At 39.1% G+C, this 26,354-nt stretch overlaps 1 protein-coding gene across 3 annotated transcripts; it reads right to left on the bottom strand.

Annotated features, from left to right (window-relative positions):
• Window positions 1-49: 49 nt before the first annotated feature.
• Window positions 50-26,180, bottom strand: LOC110360609 (mediator of RNA polymerase II transcription subunit 1). 3 transcript variants are annotated; one of them, XM_021291168.2, is made up of 17 exons: window positions 25,824-26,180; window positions 14,298-14,401; window positions 13,117-13,216; window positions 12,717-12,771; window positions 12,143-12,275; window positions 11,062-11,090; window positions 8,719-8,790; window positions 8,527-8,601; window positions 7,276-7,346; window positions 6,417-6,482; window positions 5,823-5,931; window positions 4,976-5,100; window positions 4,508-4,620; window positions 2,560-2,755; window positions 2,128-2,223; window positions 1,577-1,685; window positions 50-464 (listed from the first exon to the last, which is right to left on the bottom strand). In XM_021291168.2, exons 1-17 carry the CDS (start codon window positions 25,834-25,836, stop codon window positions 104-106), a joined length of 1,827 nt encoding a protein of 608 aa, XP_021146843.2. In that variant the 5' UTR covers window positions 25,837-26,180; the 3' UTR covers window positions 50-103. The 3 variants fall into 3 exon arrangements, with proteins under 3 accessions (XP_021146843.2, XP_021146839.2, XP_021146842.2); XM_021291164.2 differs by lacking the exon at window positions 25,824-26,180 and adding an exon at window positions 15,610-15,852; XM_021291167.2 differs by lacking the exon at window positions 25,824-26,180 and adding an exon at window positions 15,610-15,851 and having other exon boundaries at window positions 13,132-13,216.
• Window positions 26,181-26,354: the final 174 nt, after the last annotated feature.

The following is a 26,354-nucleotide window of genomic DNA, read 5'->3' as shown; positions in this document are numbered from 1 at the left end:
ACAGTGAGCTTGCCAAGTTCTCTCCAACTACTTCCACAAAAGCAAGCTATGCCAGGGAAAATATTCCTTTATTCTTTGATTATCAAACAATACATTGTGTGTTTTACTTATCTATCATAACAGCTGCTGTACTAGCTGTGGAATTACTTTCTTCCACTCCACACAGAGTTTCCGTGCTTACTGCGGAGTTACCTTTTTCCGTGTTATTACCCGGAGTTTCCAGTTTGGCTGTGGAGCCATTTTGGTTTGGGCTGTCTGTAATACTTGGCTTATCTGTCACTACTAAATCTTGCTGACCAGCCCCAGAAAGACTTTCTTCAAGACTACTAGAATCCGTAATTTGCTCATGTGGTGGTTCAGGTTTTTGTTCTGCGTCTGCTTCCATGTCTTGTGTTTCACTATCAGCTTTCACCTTGGCAGCATTCCTGAAAATAGCTCTCATGACAACTGGGACTGACATGCAGCTGAAGGAAGAAATAAAACATTAGTTACTACTATAGACTTCATCCATTCTTTAATATACTTTTTTTTTTTTTAACTCTGGATGACACCTGAATGATGAAAAGGAATGATGGATGACACCAGAATGGTGAAAACCAGCACTATCTTCTTGCATCTTTTTGCCCTCTATAACCTGATAGGTGTTAACAGTGTAACTACAATGTGCTATACCAAAAACAAATGTTGAAACAATGAAATCAGTTCTGGATCTTTGAGTTTAGTGATGCAGAGAAGCTTGATAGAAAGAATGGGAGGGTTTGGTAAAAAAGTCGTAAGGGTGCTTTTAAAGAAAAACCTAAACTAGCATTATTGAAATATATTCATTCTTGCTCAGTTTTATAATTGTAACTTTCATATTTTGCATGAGAGAGGAGCATATCTTTTCTAAAACACTATCCAACAGAGGTTTTTGACTATAGAGTTATGTGGTGCCAGGGATGGTGTCTAGCATCCTGTGACTTAAGACAGGGCAGGATAATTAAACAGGTTCAAAATCCAGCCTGCATTGATCTTGCTGTCAAACACATAGTAGTTGTATACTACCTTATGCCAAGTTAACTAGTGCTCTGAGTCCTTTCTCTAGCCTATGTTCATGTATCAGAGCGACTTGTCTCTCTTGGACTGTGTTTCAGAAAACAAAACAGAGACAGCATTGTAACCATGCTATACACCCCTCACTTGATGAAGAGAGAAGCTCTGATTGATATTAGGTAGATGTGGAAAAAGTCCTTTCCATGCTATTCCTAGTTAAACCAGTCATGTGAGTGTCATCAGCTGGAGGCTTCAGAAAAGCATGTTTACAAAAGAAAACATTTTTATAAAAGGTAAAGCTGCCTTCATTCAAAAGTCTTTCCTTGCCCCACATGCTTTCTACTAGAAAGAAACTGTATGACTTCTAATGTTTAAAATTTTTGAAAGTGCTAAGACACTAAAGTAACTTATTGTCACTACTCTATCTTATTACTAGAGTGAAGTTTTGCGGCTACTGACCTTATGGCATTGTAAATACACACTTTTTTTCCATTAAATGAACATCTGAGGTTCATTACAACTGTTAGGAAATAAAACTACTTACCGCTTCACAGCTCTTGCTATGAAGTCATCACTAGAATTTAGCGTTGGATCTTGAGGATTTAAATGAAGGTGACATTGGACTTCTCTGGAGGTTATGACATCAATTAGCACTAAGAAAGAACCAAATATAAGTATTTCAAAATACATGTTTTTATAAACGTTGAAAACCATTCTTTCATTCTGATACTTGAAAAGAGGTAAGACTGAAGTCAGTGGGAAGGGGTTTGCAGCAATGCTTTTGCATAAGACTTGCTTTTTCCTAATATACTTAATTCAGCAATACTAGAAGTTTCAATTTATAATTTAACTGTGGGCAAAAACAGAATACAACTTGAATATTTTAATTTACTTCCTGTTTTATGCTGAATACAGAATACTTTTTAGTAAGCAGTTTATACACAAGTACTACTTTGTGTTTTTTGTGGGTCGCACACCATTGAGAGCAGCCCTTAGAATGTATTTGTAATCAAGAAGTGTAGCGGAAGAGCCTAGACATATCCAAGTCCCTTGTCAGCCCAATAAAGACGACAGTATCCATAATTCCACACATACCACAGGCTAAATTCTCTTTCACAGGATGAAGGAAAAAGACACAAAAGCTGGTGTTCTTGTGTGGTACCACTTCAAAGTAAAGCAGTTCTGAGTCATCTGGAAATAAAGTTACTGTTTAGTGGTATCAACCCATTGAACCTGGATTCTTCGGCTCATCCCATGCCAGAATTTTAAAGATACTGATACAGTAGAATCTAAGTACTCATTACTTGGGCAACTTAGTTTATGCTTATACAAGTGTCAGGCCTAGGAGATTAAAAATAAATATATTAAACAGAGTGTAATACTATAATTAAGGATTTTTCTTTTATCATTTAAAATACTCCACAAGTAATGACAGCTTTGGCAAGTGAGCAGTAAATCTGTTAACACCCAGCTTAGAAGCTAGTTTCTCTCTAGTACTCTGCCATTGCTCCCAGCCACACAATTTACCTTCATTTATATGCTTGTCAGAGACACAGCTGCTAATAAGAGTGTTATATGCCACTTGATGTCGAAGAATCTCTATTACACCAGGCACACACTTCGGGTGGCTAAATGGGATTTTACTGACCAGGGCTCCTGATAAATCTGATTTTTCTGAGCCCTTGTTTATGAAGTAACAGTGCTTTGGGCAATCTGGAAGAGACTGAACAACAAATATGGTGATATTTCAAGCACTGAAAACAAGAAAGTAAAGCTTTTTTTGTTATCAGGCAACTGCAAAATCTGACAACAAAAATAATTTTGGAAGACACACTTCTAGCATGTTCATCATGTCTCTGCATTTCAGTAGAAATATAATCCTTAAGGGAAACTAAATAAGATACATTCTCCCTCCAAAATGCATCCAAATTAGGCAAATATACCTGAGGCAACTGGTTGGGAGTTCAAGTGCTACCAATTCTTCCATCTTCTCCTAAGAGTCCTATAGACTACAGAAATATTAACAACCAAGATCTACTCTTAGAATAATATCACAGTAGTGCTGCTTGACAGTTGTACAAATAGGATAGCAGTTTTGCCTGAAATCTCTTTGGAGCATCATCTATTGTTCCTCCCTCCATCAGTACTGCTTTCTTTGGAGAAGCATGTTTGGCTATAAAATCTCCCATTGATTCATTGGAAGAGGAGATAGTAAAAAAAATTGCCACCTGTCCATGTTGACAGTGATTCCATGACAAAATTAGAAGTGCAATATTGTGTTATCTACTTTAGGATGCCAAATGGGAACTGTCACCTTAAGAATAGGGCAGTTAATTAGCAGGGTCTACATTAAGAAAAGCAGAACAGAATAAAGGGCTTTTCCTCCCAGGTTTGTGGATCAAAAGGGTTTCCCCTAGATTCCTTTCAAGGTTTGAATTCAATTTAGTAATTCATTTCTAGAGATAAAATCTTTAAACTCAGAACCAAAACAATCTCCCAGCAAGTACTAGTATTTTAGGCAATTGCTGAAGAGTTACAGAGCCTTTTGTGTGTATCTAATGGAAATGAAAAATTCATCACATTTTATGGGTTTTATAGAAGAGAGCTTTGCTAAACCATATTTTAGCATGGTGTAAACTTACTACTACCTTCTGTACTACCACTTCAGAGTCCAAGCACTATGTAGGCAATGGGCTCTGCTAGCACTCCTCATAGAAGAGAAAGAAGTGCCCTCTTCTTTTGCTGCCATGAATTGAAAAATTTCTGTTTCTTAGCAAAAAAGTAGATCTTTGAAGCTTGTCTTCTAGTTCCCCTGTACATAAGTCTGGCAGAAGGCACCAGAGCCACCATTTTCTATTCTAAAACGTTTTCTCTACATTGAATGCAGTCTAAATTAACTATTTTTAATAAAGTTATTAGAAAGGAAGGCATCTACATTTAAACAACCACAGCTTTAGATAGTAATACACATCACTGTTAGAGCACTTTACACATTTCTTCCTGCCAGTCCTTTAAAAAGGAATCAATATTCTCAGTGTTATCTAACCAAGAAATCTTTTTTTATTAAACCAGAATGATACGCAGTGTGACATGCAGCATGATAAAGACCTTCAAAAATCTAGGTAAGTAACATCTTGGGACTTGTTTGTCACACCAGCCAGTAAGTTCTTTCTTTATAAGGCATTAATGATAAAGTTCTGAGCATTTTTTTTTAGAAGAGTAAATACTTAGGTTACAGATAGACAAATTAGTATGACTTCAGCAGCCATGCACACTGTTTCATTCATCAGAATGAGAAGTTCACCTACTTGAAAGAGTCTAATATTGTTTCATAAATGACTTGAACTATTTCCTAAAGAGCATTTAAATACTGTTGGGAATCTAGGAAGTCTGCATTGCTTGCTTATGGAGAAATATAATTCAATATGCATCTTGCACAAGGGCAGGGTGTGTGTCAAATGCACACTATACTCACCACAAAGAAACAGGATTTATCTGTAGACAAGTCTTCACTGCATTTTTCTTTAAGGGCAGACTGAACAATCAGCTCATATAGGGGAGCTAGTTTCAAGCCAGTAATCTGAATTCCTGAAACCAGGTGATTTTTTGGTTTTATTAGCATTAGGTTATGACCATACATGAAAGCTAATATTAAAAACAAAACCAATGTTTCAAAAAACCAAAAACATTAATCTCCATATTGTCATTCCCTTTTTTGCTAATGGGAATTTGAGGCACAGTATTTAACAGTTTTGCCTGTAATTGTTGTATCTTTCTCTGAACTTCTGCACTGCTAAAATGTTACACTTGGGCTGATAGAACAGAAGGCATTCTGCCCCAGAAACCAGTTTTTCCTCTTACAGCATTAACACAGGGAAATAAAAACTAAATAAGCAATGCATAGTCACAGAAGTACTAGGCCTTAAAAGCAATGACAACATGCCTGTGAGCCTCTGGATCTCTTCAATACTGGATGAGGACATAGGAATAGGCTGATAGAACTTCAACACAAAAAATGCTGGCAAATCCATGCTGATTTCATCAGTCAGTGGTAGAAAAGCAGGGTTACTGGGGAAAAAAAAAGGTCAAAGAAAGCTTGTTACAGAAATTGCCATAACAAGAAGTCTCAGTGCAAGGCCACTATCAAGTCCCTAGCAGTTCGCTATGCTTCATACTTTCTGTCTTGAGAAGAGTTTTGCTTTGAAAACACAACTATAGCTTTTACCATTTTTAAAAAAAGCTAATGTGAAGACTGGCAGAAAGGAGAAGTGAGGCACCAGAAACTAAGAATACACAAGGATGTTTGCTATAAATTGTTCTGTAGGGATTATTTTGGAGTGTGATTTCAAACTTTCCTTCCAGCCTAGCACTGAAGTAGAGAGAGATGAGGTGTCAGCATCCCTGGTGGGATGACAAACTGTTTTGCATAGTAAAGTTGCAATATTGCTCAAGATATGCTTTATTTATTCTTAAACTATGCAAGAATTACTTGTTGATTACTAGGAAGTTAATTAATACTGTTCCAGTGGATCCTTCTGGCTTAAATCTACTAATAAATCCATAGTTCAATCCAATTGACACTGTTAAATATGAACACAATAACTTTAAAGCCCCTTTGGGAAAACTCTAAAAGCCACCAGTTATAGAGAGTGTATCTATGGAGCAGAATGCCATCAATAAAATTGTTTCCTGTTTTATTTATGGTGTTATGGCTAAATGTAAATTATGCTGAGGGTAGTGCAAATGACTTGTAAATCCATTTCTGTGTTGAGAAGTGTCCACAGCCTCACCCGTCCTCTCCAGCTTGAGAATCTACAAGCAGTGGAGAAAGAGGAAGTTTGTGGAGTGTATCCGTGCCTTCAACAGTTACAACCGTTTTTGTTCCACATACCCGGGAACCTGAAGGAGAAAAGTACTGCGTTATTTCTCCCATGTCAGTGTAGATTAATCCTATGCATACAAAACACGCAATGGTGAGGTCTTGTAAAGGTCAGGTCCAACTGGCAGGTACAGTGGCTTGGGCAGGAAGGAGAAGCCTGCACAGGCCACAACCAGAAGGCCAAAGTTGACCAATGGCAATATCAGCAATAGCTGCTTTTGGGACATGCCATGAAACAGATCAAGCAACACCCCATAATTTTCATGCTGGCTAGGCAGTTATTTTGTTTAATACCACTCTCACTTCAATTTGGGTCAACAGCCAAGAAATAAGAAAGTAGTTTCCTAATGTAGATTATAATTGTGCTACAGTGCATCACAGAAATTATTCTTCTAAAGCAGAATTTTAAGTCTTATTTCCGAGTTTCATTAATGAACTTTGCTCAATGAAACAGATACTGCTGAAAAAGTTATCACGTTAGTTATTTCTGCTTTTCTAGTTTTACCGGGGTTTAGTTCTGCTTCCAAAACTTGATAGGGAGAAATGTAAAATTCGATGTTCGTAAGAGTTCCTGAGGAATAAAAAAAATATACATATATAAAAGAGGCATGTAGACATCTTGACACAAAAAGGAAAAAAACAAAAGCAGTGTACATAGGCAGAAGGGGATTCTTCATAAAAGTACATCTCTAATTGCGGTATATGTTCAAATCACAGCATTTCCTTAGCATTTAACAGCTAAATCCTCAGTGTATAAAGTCAGACATCTTTGAAAAGATTGAGTTTCAATCTCTTGCACAATAACCTGCTCTTCAGCCTTAAAAATACTAGCTGAACTGCTTGCTTTCTATGACTAGTCTGAAATAGAAGGAAAAGCTGTAGTGCTTGCCTAAAGGACACACAAACTGTGCAACAGGATAGTAGCAGCACATATTAGAAGTACTTTTAAGAACTATAACACATTAATGGTTAGAGCTTACTTCTGACAGCATAGATGAGCCAAAAAGCTTATCAACCGACTGTATTTGCCTTTTAGGCAACGTGAGTATTATCTCAGCTACTACTGCTGTTGTCTCAGGGTTACTCCCAAACTGTGGTTTCCCACATAACCTCAGAATACTGCTGGCTTTGCTTTTAGGCTGCTGCAAAGTCAATGTTGCAGTAGCTGATAAACAACCTGGGCTCTCTGTATTTTCTTCTTCTGTATGTCCGTACACCATCTGAGAATAGAGACACAGTAAGTCCCTACAGCATGTTTTATGTATAATAGAGGATCTTCACTGGAAACAAACATCTACTCAGTAGAGCTTATTACAATTCTTTGAATCCATGGAGAAAGGAAACAAACAAACAAAAAAAATCACCTCCAGTTCTTGGCACCAGGTGTCCTACTTTTCCATGAAGTACTTCAGTAACTCTGTTTACATCCTGTGTTCTAGTTCAAAACACATCTTGATTAGTGTTTCCTGAGATGCAGTGCTAGCCAGTCTAATTTAAAGGCTAATTTGCACCCTTAATCAAAGGGAGAGGATGCTTTATTGGAAGTAGATTTTGTCTACCATTTGTTATGACAGCTTCCAAAACCCCATAATTCCATTCATGTATTACTCCCAGGACTTGGGCTTCCAGTTTCAACCCTGGATCTGAGCTGTTTCATGTTGCAATTTGATGTGCTGTTTACCAGAAATGAAGTGGGACAAAAATATTGGAGTGGCAGCTTGAGCAAAGAGTGAGGAAATAACCTGGATAAACTCACTCAAACAGAACCAATCTCTAACCTCATATTTGATCATACAGATGAATACATACAGCTGTGTACTAAAACTCTGCAGTGCATTAAATTATATCATAGATGGGACGAATAATCTGTTTAACTCACAAATAATATTTACTGAGATATCAGGGATCAGCAAGGATATTTGTTCATGGAGTTAACATGCTTCATAAGGAAACACTGTACAAACATAATCCAAGAATGTATTTCAAGTTACAGAAGGCCATGCTTGCCGTAAGTACTTAACAGGCAAGATAACAGAAAAGATGCTTCAAAAATCCCGAAGGAAAGCACTGCCCTCAACTCTGATCTTCTGAAAAGAAGGAAGATCATTGTACAGTTACCAGAGAGTTTATGAAAATCTGGTTGCCATCCACCTGTAATCCTACTTTTTGAAAGGAGAAATGAAAAAAGGATAGGAGGAAAGCTGGCATCCACTACTCCTGATCTAAAATCTGATCACAAAACAAGACAGCCAAACAGCAGGACCCCAAAAGGTGTATTTTTACTTCTGCCACAGGGAGGTCTAAACATGACTGCTGACTTTCAGATGCACCGTTTGCTCTTAGTGGCTGGTCACACACACACCAACCCCCCTCCAAGCTCTGCAACCAACCAGTTTCCCAGCAAGTCTCTTAGATAAAGCACAGGAGTTCAGTAGATAGTCTTGTTTGGCATGCCTGGGGTTGGCAAACTGCAAAAAGGCTTCAAGCTTTCCAGTGAGAAAACACTCATTAGCCTTCCACATCCTGCTCTATAATTAGATCAGTTAACTTGTTTTTTAGTGAAATGAAGGGGTGGGGGAGGAGGGAAAGGTAGAAAGAGGTAGACTTCAAGTTACCTGTCTACAAGAGACATTGCATAAAGGTCTCTTTCAAGGGCCCGCAAAGCGAAGTATGCCTTAGCTTGCATTTTGCTGGAAGAGAGAGAAGACATACTTTTTTTAATAAGTAAACAAAAGCTAGGCTATAGATTTTCAATTTTTTTTTTTTTTTTTTTTTTTTTTTTTTTTCAGGTAAAAACTAGTTGCAACCTGTTTCCTGGAATTTGATACAGATTTGACAGGTCTTCTAGAATCTTTCCAAAGGCATCATAGTTCTTCATCCTGCCAAAAAGAAACAATTGCTATCACACAACTAAATGAGATGGATAAGTCTTTTATAGCTAGCTTGCTAGAAAAAGCACCGTTTCAGAGAGACATAGGCTCCCTTCTTATCAGATCTGGAAAGCAACAGTACTGCTTTTAAATTTTCTTAGAAGATACCAGGAAATGTGAGCCTTTGGCGCTGATGCAAAAACCAATGTAATTATAGCTGGCACTGGTTAAATATGCACTCCTGAAAGCAATAGATGTGCATGATACACAAAATTGACAGCTTATGAGCTGCAAAGCACTTTTCCTGATGTTCCAACAAAGCCAGCCATGTAGTAACACTTCCCTAATACAATGCATTTGTACATTGTTCTTTCCATCAGAACATCAAGGATTATGTTAATATTGCACTTCACTGCACCCTGTGAGGGAGATGGATCTTATATACAATTGATAGATACATTGATCAAAAAAAGGACAGGAGATAAGTGGCTTCCATAAATTGTGAAGGAATGGTTTGGACTTCTCAAACCCCAGAATTCCTGCATATTCTAACTAGCTGTGATAGCCTGGAGCTCTGCTAAGTCTAACCCACCAGGTATTTACTCACCTGCTTAAGTGGATTTAAAGTGGATTTTACAAGCCTTACTAAACACTCTAGTGCTGCAGTCACACAGAGATGTGCCCAAGAAGACACACCTTCCCTTTCCATACAGATGTGGCTGCAATGGGGATCAGCAGAGAGAACAAATGAGCCTGCCTGACATTCATGTTGGGACAAATCCTTTCCAAAAAGAAACCTTAACAAGTCACTCAGCTCTACCATGACTCTTTCCAGCTGGAGTGGTGGGGAAGCAGGGAAAAGGCAGGGCAGCAGGCATGCAGGGGCAGGCACAGATGCAGCACCAGCCTATGCATTAGCTGGCTGGTTCACCATAATTATATAGTTACTTTGAGACCTGCAGGAAACATTACACATATACCAAACTGCCTTATGACCGAATAAAATATCACACCAAGAGGTGCAGAAGGGATACTTGCACTGTGTGCCAAACCCTAACGAAAACAGGAAGGCAGACAAGTAGTACCCATAGTGCCAATAGTAACTATATGTCATCGCTCAGAGCCAAACTGCTGGCAGTTAACATCACTGGCAGTCAAAAACCTAGAAAAATGCAAGTTAAAGCTTTAAAACATAGCTGTTTACATCCATAAAGCTAATATAACTTCATTTCTGAGGAAGGAGAGGGCTGGAAAAACTGATGCATTACAGGGCCACATAGAAAAGAGGTGAAATATGCAAGGTCAGTTATTCTTTCTCTCTTTACCTTCACTTTCACCTGTTCAGCCAAAGTAATTAACTAATAATCCAATTTCTTAAACATGCTCATTTTTAGTAAAACCTGGAACCTTGATAATATAGGCTGGAGAACTTCTAAATGGACTTTTAAGGTGGTGGCCTGACCTGGAACAGCAACTATTCAGACAGAACAAAATATGATAATAAAAAAAAAAATATAGTGCCCTAGTGCTACATGAAAAAATGAAAGTGACATCTCCTTTGCATTTGCAAATAAAAACAGGCCATGTGATATCACCTTGCTTTCATTGCTGTGTTAGAAGCCTGAAGGACATGTAGTTAGAATATTTGCATAAGGATAATACAAAGACTATTTAGTATTTGATGGAAAGAGACGGGGAAAAGTAATACCTTGTTTTGACCTGTAAATCTGCCAGTTTTGAATCATCATCATCAGTCCATTTCCAAAATTATGGATCCAAGTAGCTCTATAATTCTGGCAATCAACACAACTACCAGTATTCAAAGGCAGTGTTCAACTGGCAGCTAGAGCCAATGTATTGGGGGTTACTCTTTCCCCCCGCTCCATTGAAACACAAGCAATTTAGCTGTTTTTAACAGAATGACTTGAAAAAACAAGTAACGCCTGGAATATCTTTTCCAAATTATATTTGCTACAGTTTTAGCCTTGAATTTACAAATAGGAAGCAGATAATAACAGTTAACAGTCATCAATCTCCAACATGGAGCACTGGAACCAACTTCCCACAGGAAATAAAACCCAAAAAGGTGTCAGTTCTTCTGTTGTTTCCTGGATTTATATTATTGTTTCCTGATTCTTGCTTTTTTACACCCAACTTTTTTTTCCCCTTTCAGTTCTTATACTGAAACCATTCTAGCCTTGACTTCTCCACAACATTCAGAGAAACGCAAGACTCAGGAATTCTTTTCTATTCAACAAGACTCTGCACATGATTCTTTACCTTAGATGCTGCACCAAGTCATCACAAACCTACAGGAATAAGAAATAGGAGTTTTCATGTTTCTTAAACCACCTTTTGTGAAACATCTCTTAAAAGCATTTCATTGGTAACAATAAGATTGTTCTCTATTACTTCTCATTAGCTGAATAGTTAGCTTAAAAAAAACCAAACAGACTAATATTACAATAGTTAAAATATAACATTAATATAATAATTAGAAGAACAAAGGCTCTGTGGAAGAGGATAAAATTAACAGAAATAGTTTGTTGATAAATTATTTCCAGAAAAAAAAAAAATACATCTTTGCCAGTTTTTCTTTTATTGGTAGTCCCTGTGCTGGAATTCTCTGGATATGCAGTTCCATCCTAATAATATTGTCCAGCACTTTGCTAGTTAAACAGAACAACTCGAAATTCCTCCGCTGACTCTAACTGAAAAAAGGGACTAAAATAACTCCAAATTAATGTAACAATTTGGATACTTACTGATAAAAATCAGAGTTTATGCTCCCCACCCCCCCCCCCCCCCCCCCAACAGCTTGTTATATCTTTGATCTGAAGGATTCTCTGTAGCACTAAACAACTGCAGAGAACGGTATGTGAACTGCAGTGATGTTTTGCCAATATTTCAATAAGAAATTTTTCAAGAAAAATGCACCCAGTAGTAGGAATGCACATACTCCTAAAGAAGGCAGAAGGAAAAACTTAATCTCTGGTAACAGCTTTAAGACACCCATTTGGAATATAGTTTGCACTACACCTTGGTAGGAAAATATTTTAAGACTTTGTTATTTACTGTACATTGATAACGTCAAAGTATGAGAATATAAATATTTATGTAAGGTGCTACAAAATTCTTGGAAGTGGGCATGTCATCTGAGTTTTACCTTAATATTTAGCTCTATGATACTTATTATCTGTAACCGAGTTAGAAGTTTAGGTAAGAGATTCAGATGCCTAAAGAGGTAGATAGTGTCATGCCCAGGCTGGCAGGCATGCGACAAGACCAAAAGGAAGCCAAAGGCATGGCAGCTGGAGGCCAGGTAGGAGACTACAAGGAGGTGAGAGACAATTAACTTTACCACAGGAGCTTCTCCAAAATGAGCCAACTTTACATCAATCACATTTCCATCCTTCTCCAGCTGAACTTCTATATAAAACATGTTTGATGTTATGTAGCAGGCAGTCCCACTGGGGCTAACATGAGCATTAAGCCTGAGGAGAAAGAAAAAGAAAAAAAAAGTTTGTTTATCTAAAAATTCTGTCACATGAAGAAAGGAAATAAGTGTAGTTTACTTGGTCGTGGGAAGAGACACCAGGGATGCTTCAAAAATAACTCTTCCTTGGTTTAGCTTCTGAAAGCTATCCAACCAGTCATTGTATTTGTGTTCTGCTCTTTGCATTATCATGTTGGTTTGCTTAAAACTATTTACTTCAGTCTGTAGCTTTGGGACCTAGGCATGCATGTCCCCTCTTCACCCCACAACCTCTTGCACACAGGGCTAACCAAAATAGCCAGTTACGCCTGTGCCGAGTAATACTCCATTAGAACACCAAGCTGAAAAAAAAATGTTGTTGACAAGCCATCCAGATGGTATTCCTCACTGGACTTGGGGCCATGCTTGCTCATTTGCATTTATTCATAAACAAACTTACCCTTTTTGTTTGGATAAATATTCCAATCTGTTCATCACAGAAAACAAAGATTTAGCTGCAAAAAACAAAAGTGTTATTTAATCAGGCTGCAATGATCAAGAAGTAGAACCACTATTATCCTGATATAAAGGTTATGATTTAAGTAATGAGAAAATAGTATCTTTTGCATGACTTCTTATTTTTAATGACAACTATTACCCTATGATTAACGAGTGCTGTGCTGGGTAGAGCTTATTCTCAGACTTTGCGAATAGCTATAGCCTGAAGGCTTAGCCCAAAGATGAATCACAAGTCTCTGTGTCATATGCACCTCTGTACATTGGACATTTTTGTGCAGAACATCACCAATGGAAAAGGATGAGTAGTTTCCATAGATTAAAAAAAATACACTTTGAGTTACCTGACAGCTCATTACCATTTAATGTCCTCTGTATCTTCTCCATGCAAGAGAGCAATGGACTATCTGGAGCATTACTAGCAGGCTGTTGAAGTGGCTTATCCTAGCACAATTATAAAAAAAAGAGACAGACTCCTTAAATTACTAGCCAAAGAGGAATATCACTGCATGTGAGACACCAAACACTGATGTCCAGTACAACAAAACACTACTTATTTCTTTTTGTCAAACATAGCTACAATCCTAGGCCACCTCTAAAGTTGCAGCACTGAATGGGTTTGTGAAGACCCTTTGCATAATTATTTATCAGAAGCCTCTTGAGCAGGGAGCAGTTTTCCGTTCCCTTTTATTTTGAGCTAAACACAATCTCTGTCAGCTAATTTCACCATGATACTAGAGATCAACTAGGAAAATACTTAGATTTTTATTTTAGGAGGAGTCTGCCTGAGTGAAAAGGAGAGATTGTAAGCACCACAGGTGTACTTGGTTAGGCTCAGGGTGCAAGTTCCAGCTGAAGATAGTAACTTAAGTAGCAAGCAGACTCCTTCTCTTCTGGCTCTTGTCTGAAAACTTCTTATACTCCACAAAGAATATTCACTGCTGAAAAGTTTTCACTATGTTCAAAATCAGGACTTTGTTTTCAGAGTAAGGCTGTAGTTAAGCATTAATAAAAAGCATAGAAACAAATGGGACTTTTTATACTAAGATCAGAGCAGTTGTGCTAATCTGCTTTTTACAAAGATGATTCTTAAATATAATTAGCTACTAGAATGCCAGGAAGCACAGAATGACTTAAGGTACATCGCAGCAGGAGAGAGACTAGATAGCAGGTTGCAGGCCAGTTTCTGAAAAACAGTCTTCTCTCAGTCCTATGGGCAAGAATACTATGCATACTATGAATGTGCTAATGATAATTAATAGAAAGTAATCTGAAGTATTAGACAATCAGCACTAATTTCTGAAGAGTTAAAACAATGCAGAAATAACCTCTTCAGTGTTAAAATAATGCAGGAAACTTTTTTTATCTACAGTTGTAAGAAAAAAAAACAGGAACTGGGCCATAACAGGCACCCGTTTTCTGGAGTTCTTTGGGTTTTTTTTAAAAGGTCAAGCAGTTTTTGATCCATCTTGGCAACCTGCTCTTACACCACATATCCCCCTCTCGCCTAATCTGAGATTCTTACCATACAAAAATGGACAAGTTTCTGAGTTTCAGTCCATGGTTTTTGTTGGTATTTTAAACGTAACTGTTCCATTAAGGCATTTGTAGAAGTAGCTTTTGCAGCACCTGAAAAACATGTCAAAATGTTCTAGATATAGCAGCATGTATTTACATTGGCAGTGAGAAGAGCTGGAGAAGGAAAAACATAAAAACCTGCTACGGTCACAGGTGTTATGCTTCAAAAGAGGAGGCAGGAAAAAGAATAGTTTTAGTTGAATTTTGTATAAAAGTAGAAAAAGGGCAGGTGGAAATTTTGTACAGGCAAGTATTCTCACTATTAAATACAGAGATGCAGCCTGGTCTTCAGCTTCTTAAACAATAGGCTTTACCTATGCACAATATCATACAGGTATTCTTAAGTACCAAGGTTTTGCCATGGGCTTCAGGCATCCAGATTTCTACACCCACCTAGAGCTCATTAGAGCTGATTTTGATTAGAGATAAAAAATTAGAGATAATTTTTTATGATGAGGGCAGTGCAACCCTGGAACAAGTTTCCCAGTGAAGTGGTAGATGCCCCATCCCTGGATACATTCCAGGCCAGGCTGGACAGGGCTCTGAGCAGCCTGATCTAGTTGAAGATGTCCCTGCTCATTGCAGGGGGGGGTGGGCTACATGACCTTCCAAATTCCCTTCCAATACAAACTATTCTATGGCTTTGCAGAGGAATGATCTCAATGCAGAGTTGTGGCTTTTTTTTTTTTTGTCTCTCATTGGGATGGCAAGGAAGGAGAATAGCACCAAGAAAAGGAACATTTTCAGCAGAAAACAGGATCCAGAGTCTCAAAATTTTTTGTTGAGACATGGTGCACCCATAACCACTAATGCCATCAGGAATAAACCTGAAATGAACTTCCTAATACATCAGCCTGAGATCAGCAGGAAGACTCCAGACTGATCAGCAAGAGGAAACTGAATCCCTGCAACATGCCACCCACTCTGCTCTGCCCCTCAGCACCAGAAAAAAAACATTGCAAAGTACCTCCTTGATCTAGAGAGCACAACACCACAGAGAATTGTCCCCTTTGAGCTAGCAGCACTGCACAGGGGGAGGGAGACAGACTAGGAGAAGCACCTCTAGACCCCTTGCATACACCAAGCAGGGATGGATGGTGAGTGGAAGCTAGCAGTATCTACCTCCTGCTAGCAAGGATGAGAGAGCAGAAACCACAGTCCCTGTAAAGCAGACCACCTCAACCACAGGAGCTCAATCAGCTCTTGCAAGCACCTCTGCTGGGAAACATACCCTCAGTAATGTTCCCACTCACCCATACCTTGATGCTCACCATCCTCTTCCTCCATCTCTCCCCTCCACACCACAAGAAACCAGGGCTCCTATTTGTAGCACCTGCACCACAGCACCCACAGGTGCTCTACAAGGCAGAAGGCTTTCTCCCTTATAAAACTGGTCCCCAGGGGTTTGAACTTGAGAAGCTTGTTAAGCACAACAATGTCACCTCTCAAGTCTGCTAATTTTTAGAAAAGGTGAGGCATCCTGTCAGTCATAGTCTTCCACATCTACATCCTAAGGAGAAGGCATAATGTCTGTCCCCATCTTTTCAGAAGGTATAGCACTCTCAGGAAAAGACTGAATTTAACCAGAAGAGAGAGGTAGGTGGAGATACAATTGACAGCAACAATCACTTAGCAAAAACAGGGAAGCAGGGTCTAGGTTAGGGGTGGGGAAAAACAAACAAAAAACCCAACTAAAACCACCACCAACAAAAAAATGCACTATAGCTACCTATATTTGTATAATTATTTTACTGTATTTGTGCATCCTTTTGTGGCCACCTCATGTTGCTGGTCTCCTTGTACAGAGAAATCAGTGCACAACAACAATGTGAGGTTTGAGGTTTAATCCTGGACCTTTGTGTAGGCACTAGGTTGAAACTTGGTCACCAGGGAACACCAGGTCTACAGCAAAAAGAGCGTGTCTCACATAATTCCTATGTGGCGGTGTTTCAAGATGTTTTTACAGCATACTTCCTGTTTTCAGCTGTCATTGGCCATGCTGCAGTGCCTGAAATAGTCTCATAACATGTAAAGCAGATGATCTTGAACTTATATGTAGGTACCTGAGTAGAAAGTAAATAGTCTGGTGGCCTTACTAAGATTACAGACAAAACTGTATATTGACCTAGGAATCCATGGAGAAGTATAAGGTATGTGCCAAAAAAACAGTATTTGTCTCCAAACAGACAGGTGTCAAGCATATTACTTAGGGAAAGTTAATGCAGCTGAGAGAGTTAAATATGTTTGGATTTAAGCTTTTACAAAGGAGGTGAAAAGTGATCAAGTAAATTTGTGATGTAATTCCCAGTTGCTGTAGATGGCACTTCCCTAAAATTATTAGCTTGGCTCATGCTATTAAATATTAATTTATTTTTAAAACTGACATTAGAGTGACTATAGGTATAGTAATGAGCTCTATCTGTGATTTTGTGTGTCCATTTAAAAATATGTTTTCAGCATTTCTAGAGAGGCTTTCTATCTTAGGTTTGCTTGAACAATGTATTGAATTGTTTTCTGCTAGGCAAGAACATGTACTATGTCCTATGTAAAGTAAGTAGGTTGCCTCAGTCCAGATCATATGAATAGGCGTGTACACATGACATACCACAACTTGGTAGTGTTTAATATTTTTGTGGCAATTTTCATAAAAGTTTGCCCTGATCCAGAACTCTTTGGAGTCTCTGTGATTTTGATACTGACTCGAGTGGTTTGATAATGTCCTGAATAAGCAGAAAAGTAAATTATTTGCTGAGCCTCTTGAGCAGAACACTTCCAAAATAAGGGAGAAAAACATGCCACTGCTTATCTTGTCCACACAATAACTGTTCTGCAAATAAACAGAGGACTTGAAGTTTAAGTAGTCACGGTCCAGCCTAAAATCCACTTTGATTTTAAACACAAAATAACCTCTTCCATTGTGCTTAAATATATGTATTTAGGTAGATGAATTTGCATCATTTTTCCTGGATGGGGATAGTGCCAGATGTTCATAACAAGACAAATATTCTAAGACAAGTAGTAGCCTTCATATCTACATAACATTGTAATATTAGCTAAGATCATACATGAGAAACAGCAGCTCAAGCATTGTCAGAAAGCTCCGCCAGTCAAGGTCTTGTTCCAGTATTCAGAATTGTCCTATCAAATTACCACACTCAAGAGTTAAGAGTGTTGAATAATTAAAAGTATTCTAATTATAGCATCTCAGGCATATTAGATACACAAATGTTTAACTGGGTCTGTTCATGGAAAAAAAAAAAAAAAAGGCAACTGGCCAAGCATCTTCATCAGTATAAAAGATAACAGGAATTACTGCATGAATCCTGCATGCCCACCTGCTCTAGGTTACTCTCTGTGGATTCAGCAAAAAATTGCTGTTGAAATAAACTTTCATGAGCACAGTTAGAAAATAAGTTGTAATCAGGGGAAATATTTTCTTACTCTCAGACAATGGGAGGTTATCTTATTCCCTTTTAAAGGGTTAAAACTTGTGTACTTCTTTAGGGACTTTTTGAGAAATTCATTATTATTACTACTGTGTTTATTTTTGTCATGGTTTTCTGCATCTTTCTAAATTCCTGATTCCATAATATGCTTCATGTTATGCTTCACAATGCATGCCATGGAAACACGGTGATTCATATGAAAATAAAATTTTGTCATTTCATAGTTCTTTCATTTCTGATGATTTTTCCATTTCATTGAATGGTACTTTGTTTTTCTGAGAAAGGATCAACATATTTTCTATTCATATTCTTGCATGAATTCAAGTAAACTATTTGTTTCAGTGAAGACACTCTAGAGGTAATACAGAACAAGGGACAATTTTGCATATTTTAATGATAGCGCTCTGGGAAAGATTCCAGGAATTCCATATTCAGTGCAACATTGGTGTATTTTTTTGTTTGTTTTAGGTTTCTTTCGGGGGGCTGGGGCTTGCTTTTTTTTTCTATTAATCTTACATCCAGTTTTGATTTTTTTTTTAATCTAAAGAATAAAATTCAAAATAAATCACCAGCAATATCTTCACTGACCTGCTTCCTGCACTTTCTTGGAAACGCATCTTTCCAGAAGCCCTCAGCTGAACTGCTGATCAGAGAAAACAGCAGCTACATAACAGCCCACGGTAAGTCTAAATAAAGAATTGGAGCCTGAGATGGTCAGTAAAAAAATGGTGGTTCCAGTTAGAACTGCAGGATGTGTAAAAGGTGTCGCTGTGATTGTCTGAATTGATACTGACTCAGAAGATCAGAGGTAATATTGTGTTCTTTCAGAAAGCCTCAAGGGATATGAGAGTGATCAGCAGTGACAGAGCTATAAAATGGGCATGTAACTAGAATGTGAATCAGTGTTTATCAAAAATGGTGAGCATTCCAACAATTCCTTTATCTATGCCAGGTGCTCTTTCATCTAAGGTAGGCTAAACCAAGTGCTGCTTAGCTTTTATGAACCATAGCTTAGTCTGTTATGATCTATAGTTTATGGCTTTACAACCCGTAATTACTACAGTATGTTTTGTCACCTTTCTTTCACTCTCTACATCATCTCCACAGTAAACATTTTGTTCCCGAGAATATCAGAATGTTGGTGTCTGCATTTTATTTCTCAACAGCCATATAGACTGAACCAGTTTTACCTCATGACTTTGAGTAACACTTCTGGCACTGTAGTCTGGGGCACTTAACACTGTCAGGTTTTGACTATTTCATACTCCTTCACTGAAAGTGAAGAAGATCCTTCAAAGCCAAAGCCTGTATAGATAGACATAAAGAAAATAGGTTCGTAGCAAATGGCCATGAATGTAGAAATATATTGATACTGACAAGGCATATATTTTCTTTGGAGCATAGTCAAGATACGGCTAACATTTCTACTTGACATCAGCGTTATAACCTCCAAGTTGTTCTTGTCTAAGTGTTTTCCCAAAGTTACTAAAGGCACGTGACTGTGATTTAAATAACTTCATGAGTGAACATGGGAGAGCTGGCTTCATAAGCACACATTTTTCCTTTCATAGGACACTGTGGCTGGTGTTCATAACCAAACATTTGTTGTTTATCCCACATCTGTCATCTTTCTAAGCCCATTCTGATCATTTTTATAACTAAAATCAGGTGTTGCACTATCATTTGTGTTCTTTACTGACATCAGTCAGCTGAAATCAATGGAACCCATCACTTAAGAGCCACAACAGTTCTCCTTCAAGAAAGTGAATGCAGCTGGCATGTATTCTGCAGAATTAGTAATAACCATAATATGCTGGAGGTCCACATTGAAAATGTTACTGTTAGAAGAGGGGGAAAGAATGGGAGCTAATAGTTAGCTGGGGAGTTGAAAATCATGATAAGCATTGAGGAGGTAACTGAGATAGAGAAGAGGTGAAATAGAGAAAGAGAATAATTGTGCTTAAAGGACCTTTCCACTGATATGTCTCAAAGCTAAGAACATAGGAGGCCAGCTTTATGATCTTGTTTTGCCAGAGAGATGGGGAGAGGAAGTGGCTCCTGGCCACAGCCACAGAACTAGAAACCAAACTGCAGTTTACCTGACTCCGCTGTAGCACATCCCTATCAGAAGCAAGAAATAAACTTTCAAAGAAAGAAAGAAATGGGGAGAGAGACCAGAGAAACACAGGAGGAAAGGCTGTAAAGAGACACATAAAACCCATGAAGTATGAAACTATATAAAGTATAAAAAATGGGAGCAATAGAAAATGAAGGCTATAGAAAGCAGAAAATATATAAAAAAGGAGAAGATAAGAGAATTAATTATATAGACAAATCTAAGATTAGAAAAAATATTTTTACATTTTTTTGTGTGTGTTGTTTTCATGACAGAAGAGTGAAATGACTTTAGGTCTACTTTGAGCTATTTTAAACCAATATTGTTTTGGGGATGATTGTTAGGCTTAAGTGTTCTGATTGAATATATATTAGGACAAGGGTTATATAACATGCAGACTGAAAAAAAGAAACAGCACTCCATAGCAAATACTGATTTCAGTAAAATACTATGTGGGAAGGACACATTTTTCAGGAAAGATAGTACCAATAGGAGCTCCATCCCAACAAATGTCAGTTAAAGATGTTGCATCAGTGCCATGCAGACAGGCACTCTATATAAACTACACATTTTACATTATTCTATACTGGTTAAGCAATTTGATACTGCTTTTTGTATCTTACGTTTCAAAACCTAAACTAATTAAACTACGAAGACTTGTTAAAAATAGATACATGAAACATTGTATTACACATTTTAGTGCCTGTATATTTTTAAACATTTGGTAATTCCTTAACTATGTTTCTAATAATGTTTTGTCTATTCTAACATCTCATAAACCAACTGTGCTGTAACCCTCAAACCTCAGATTTCCAGATTCCTAGTCACCTACTAGAATGATGTGTTTTCTCCCAGCTCTTTTGAATGACAAGATGAATGACTGCAAACTCATTGTTACTCTTCATTTCATTGTTATTCAAGTCACTTCACTGCACTTTCTCTATAGGCACAAAACATTCAGGGATAGATTATCTTTTCAAAATGGTAAGAAAGCTATGAGTGCTAAGCACCGTGTCTAGCTCAGATGGTGTACTGAGAAAAATGTCATTTGGACAGCTAGTAGAGATAAGCAAATGCAAGTATCTCATTACCCAACAATTTATTACAGTAATCCCACTATCTTGTTTTTAGGGAGTATGTATCTGTTTGCAAGTGTAGAGTGACAGGTGTGACAGGTTTGTAGGCAGTCACAGATGATGGGAAGCTCCTCTGTTAGCTGACAGATTAAGATGTCCTTGTATTGAGCAAGAGTAGCAGGAGCAACTGCCCACACAACCTTTGTGGTTTTTGTAGTGTTGAGAATCTGGACTCAATTCCTTCATTTGGAGAATAGTTGATGTTTACCTGTGCACATCACAAAAATATTCCCTGTGTTGTATATGCTGCAAAAGCACAGAGAAAGAAAGACTATTCCTACCTTGTAGAGCTTAACCTCTGAGTAGAAAAGGCAGATTAAAGTTGGTATGGGAAATGGGTGGAGAGTGGACTGGCCAAGATGAGGGCAGATCAGTAACATTGTGGGAGTATGTTGTGGTATAACCTCAGCCAGAAGCTACACACCATGCAGCCACTCGCTCTCTCCCCGCTGGTAGGATAGGTGAGAAAATCAGAAGGGTAAAAGTGAGAAAACTTGTGGGTTGAGATAAAGACTGTTTAATAGGTAAAGCAAAAGCTGTGCATGCAAGAAAAGCAAGGGATTAATTCATTACTTCCCATGGGCAGGCAGGTGTTCAGCCATCTCCAGGGCAGCAGGGCTCCAACACGCCTAACGGTTACTTCAGAAGGCAAACACCATCACGCAGAATGTCCTCCCTTCCTTCTTCTTCCCATACCTTTTATTGCTGAGTGTGACATCATATGGTACGGAATACCCCTTTGGTCAGTTTGGCTCAGCTGTCCCAGCTCTGTACCCTCCCAACTTCTTGTGCACCCCCATCCTACTCCCTGGTAGGGTGAGAAGCAGAAAAGGCCTTGACTCTATGTAAACACTATGCAGCAATAATGAAAATATCCCTGTATTATCAACACTGCTTTCAGCACAAATCCAAAACATAGCCCCATACGAGCTACTATGAAGAAAATTATCTCTATTTTAGCAAAAGCCAGCACAGAGTACCTGAATCCCAATTCAGTAGGCTGTCCCCTCAGACTTGGATCTGTACTGCCAAAATGGCAGGCACTCAAATAAGCTTTATCTCATCAGATTCTCCTGCTACTTTTTGGAGAGAAACAGGCACACTCAGAGGGAGATTCAACCCACAAATGCATGCACCACCCTCTCGAGGCAGCCATTGCTCTCAGTCGTGTAAAGCAGGAGCTATGTACCAAGTATGCACTTGGGCAGGCCAGTGATATACCTCAAATGTAGTACGTCCCTAAAAACCTTACACAAGCACACACAAAAGCACACAGAGTTACAAACTTGGGAAGTATGAGTATGTAGATAATTAGCCAAGCAATAGTTTGCCATATTCTTCACTCATTGTTACTTGTGATTTCTCACAACTGGTACAAACTGGAGGCGGGCGAAAGCTTTTAGCTCTCTCCTTTTGTTGGGGGGCTGATTCTCCCCAGAATCCATGGTGGATTTGAGTTGGATGGTTTCATTCCTTAAGTCCTCCTACTTAGAAACTCCATTAAATCACAAATAGACTTCATGCATCCTTATGCATTGGTAATAAAACGATGTCTAATAAATTCTAGTACAGTTGTGCCACCAGCATAGAAGAAATTACCTGTAATACCAAGAAATCCTACCTCCTTATACTGATTTCAGTTCAGAAATACTTGACAACACAGAGGCCCACACGCCCACAGACCCAGCAGATGCCACGCTAATCGATTCTGGGCTGAAATAGAAGGGTGCCCTCCAAAACCACTAAGTGGTTTTGTTCGATTTCTATTTTGTCTCTTAGAAAAATGAAGTCTTGCCCTGGAAGATTTATTGAGATCTTGAAGGAAGAATAGATGTTTTATGCATGATAAGGTGGTTTTTCCAAAGAATGTGGTTCATTCATTCATGCGAACAGAAATCTAAGATAAAATTACAGTGTTCAATTATGCCTACTTTGGATATATTTGTGTGCTATAAAATGTGTGCTAAAGTAAAGGGAAGAAGTACTTTTTGTTCCCTGGGAAATTGCACATCAATGCTTTTCCCCAAAGATTTAGATGTCTTGTCTGACATGTCCACTGTATCTTTAGCTTTTTAAGATAAGTTAAATTCTTGTCAGTATCAGTTGATTTCTTAGTTGTATTATGGTACATAATGCAAATACTACTAGCGAACAATTAATTACACTTTGTAATTTTTCTCTGCAAGTATTTTATGTGCAGAGCTGTACTGGAACATACGCTAATACATAACAAAGGACAGTCACTACATACATCCGTAGGGCCACATTGCGAATGGCTACTACACTGTCTATATGGTTTTAGGTGCCCACTGTAGCATTCGAACACCAGACAGCAATAAGCAATTTTCCCAGTTTCAGCTAGGATAGATTTAATTTACTTCTAGCAGTGGTATGTGCTGTGTGTTGGATGTAGTATGAGAAGAATGTTGATAACATATTAATGCTTTAGTTGTTGCCAAGAAATGTTTATACTAAGTCAAGGAGTTTTCTGTGAGGAGGCTGCTGGTGCATAGAACCCAGAAAAAGACACAACCAGGCAGGACAGCTGACCCAAACTGCCCAAATAAATATTCTATACCATATGACATCATGCTTGGTATATACACTCGGGGAGTTGGGTGGGGGGGCAGGGCAGGGCAGGCAATTGTTGCTAACGACAGCCTGGGTATAGGTTGTGGTTGGTTAGCAATTGCATTGTGCATCAAAGTTGGGGTTTTTTTAAAGTTCATTTTTTCCACTTGGTTTAGGCAAGGTCCTAGGGGACATTTCACAAAAAGAGGATGAGAGGTATACTATAATATCTTTTTTATTGCATTATGATATGTAGTTTGGGCCATGGGACAAAAATTCAAAATAAAATGACATTTGTCATCTCAAACAAGATAGCTCCTAAAGGGAGACCAAAAGGACAAAGGCCATGGCCATTAACATGCAGCATTGAGTGCACATTTGGCACCAAGGACCTGGCAACCACACTATGTGTCTTCCGTGAGGAGATTATTTTAGACTAGCTCTGATCTGGTCCCATGAACAGAATGCCCATTGGCAGTGGAAGAGGCTGAGGCACACTCAGTGCATCTCAGTGTCCCATCCTACACAAATCAGATTTACTCTTTCCAAGACCACTCTACAGTGCAAATCAAAAAGAAGTAAATCAGAACAATCTAGAGCTTAGTTTCAGAGGTGCACTCCTGATCTGAACTGTAACATTAATGGCCAAAAAATGTCCTTTATACTTTTTAGGTGTGACCCAAATTGCTATTAAAATAAATTCAAAGACTTGGTTAGCTTCAGCAATGGAACTTGACTTTCACACAACATGAAGGTAAGGGGTATGACTACTGGTCAAGAAAAGATGAAGGGAATAAGAGAGGGAGAAGTGACTGCATGTCCATTTTGTCAACCACCAGTGACACCTTTTCTGCAACTAATTATCTTAAAAACTGTGTGATTTCAGGGTGTGATTGAATGCAGGTGTGGAAGACAGGGTATAATCAGGGGAGGCAAAACTAACATCCTATTCTTGGTTCCTCTGTGCACTAGGAAGTATTGGATGGCTGCAGACCACAGTATTAATGACACCTTAACTATGACTCAGCCACTCTTCCAACAGAAGGGTTCTGGAACATGTGTTAAGGAATAATACAGCCTCAAAGGGCTGCAGAAGTTGCATGAGGATTTCTTGAAGACCCCCAAATCAATACGTGTACAGGGTCATGCTAGGACTCACAATATTTTCATGGTCTCAAGAGAAGGCTAATCATAGCTAGAATGCAAATTTTGCCCCGTCATGAAATATCCAAAATGGCTGTTGGCTGTTATTTTGGCTGTTCTGTTGAATCAGTATTACCAGCTTTTCTTCCCTAGTCCCCCTTTTCCCCACCTCTCCATTTAACAGAACCTAACATCTCTTTGTGTAAATGAACAAATTTTAGTATTTTAATCAGAACTGACTGCATCTGGATTGCTCCTTTGTTGCAATCAGTTTCTCAAACTGTGGAATATGTATGAAGTACCTCAAGCTAAAGATGAGGCAAATGAAACTAAATCCTAGAGGGAGGTGACCTAAACACTGGCTAAATGTCCAAGATTTCAGAAACTGCAGAAAACAGAGCACGAAGAACAACAAAGATTTTAAAGTGCACCGGCTTTGCAAATAGAACCCAATGGTCGCATGATGTGAACACTGAGGTCAAAGCTTTCTAGCTGAAGTGTTAAAAAGTGGAAATTTCAAACTTAAAAACTACCTTCAGCCAAGTAATTGTGAGGAGGAGGGGAGGAATCAACACAATTTTTGTCATCCTTGAATTATTGCAGCCTGATGAAACGAAAAAACATACTGAGCAGTTGATTTCTGTATTATACTCAGGTTACATCACTTGAGCTTAAATCATGCTGTGTTTACAGAAAGCTCCCATTTAGGTAAATGGTTAACAGTGAAAGATACAGTTATTAAGGCTTCATTATTATTATCTGAATTCTTGTTATTCACATGGAAACTCTCATATCTCCCTGTTCTGTTTGGCATCTATAAAACTGGTTTTTATTTATTTATTTTATTCATGCATGGGTTGGTCCACGACTACAAAAGACCCCCTAACAACGTCAGTGCTTCACGTTCCCTTCTGCCGAGGATAATTCTTCTTAAATTCAGTATATTAAATGTTTCCTCAGCTTGTACTTATCCCTTGAGGAAAGCTCATGTTCTGCTTTCATCACTAAAAATAATTGTGTTTATAAATCTAGCGACAGATGTCGGGAACTTATCTCCTTACCATGGCAGAACATGCCTCATCTACTCGCCAGATCGGGGATTAGCTGGGGGGGAAGGAGGAGCGGACATGAAGCCACGGTGTTTGTCTCCCTGTCTCCCTTAAAACATTCAGCTGAAATGAATGGCGGAGAAGCAGGCGCTCTGCCGCCGTTAGGCTCCCGAGCTAACACGCTGCTGGGGTGAGCGGGACGCAGCCCGCAGCGGGCTTGCCGAGGCGGGGGCCCGTCCCCCGCTTCAGGACGCAGCTGCTCAGAAGAACGGGCCCCGCGCGACGCTCGGGGACAGCCTCCCGTCACCCGCCGCCGCCCAACGGACCCGCAGCGGACACGGTCCGCAGAAGCCCCGCCCCGCCCCACCGCCCGCTCTGCCGGAAGCAGCTGCCCGCGGGCCGCCCCGCCTCCTGCCGGAAGCTGGTCGTGCCCGCGCGCACCGACAGACTGGCCCGTGCCCCGCCGCGCGCGCCTGCTCTGCTCCGCTCCGCCCGCCCCCGCCGCGCGCGGCCGCGCAAGCACTGCGCCTGCGCGCCGGGCGC

This window comes from Columba livia, chromosome 2 (assembly GCF_036013475.1).
Source record: "Columba livia isolate bColLiv1 breed racing homer chromosome 2, bColLiv1.pat.W.v2, whole genome shotgun sequence".
Classification (NCBI taxonomy): domain Eukaryota; kingdom Metazoa; phylum Chordata; class Aves; order Columbiformes; family Columbidae; genus Columba; species Columba livia.
Note: the sequence above shows the minus strand (reverse complement) of the source record. Positions and strands in the feature narration are given on the sequence as shown.

Coding starts and splice junctions, on each gene's coding strand:
- LOC110360609 (XM_021291164.2), bottom strand. CDS start 15,637: ATGGAGGAAGAGGATGGTGAGCATCAAG. Junction 8,602..8,718: donor TATCAAATTCCAGGAAACAG/GTTGCAACTAGT, acceptor TCTCTCTTCCAG/CAAAATGCAAGCTAAGGCAT. Junction 2,224..2,559: donor TGACAAGCATATAAATGAAG/GTAAATTGTGTG, acceptor CTTTATTTCCAG/ATGACTCAGAACTGCTTTAC.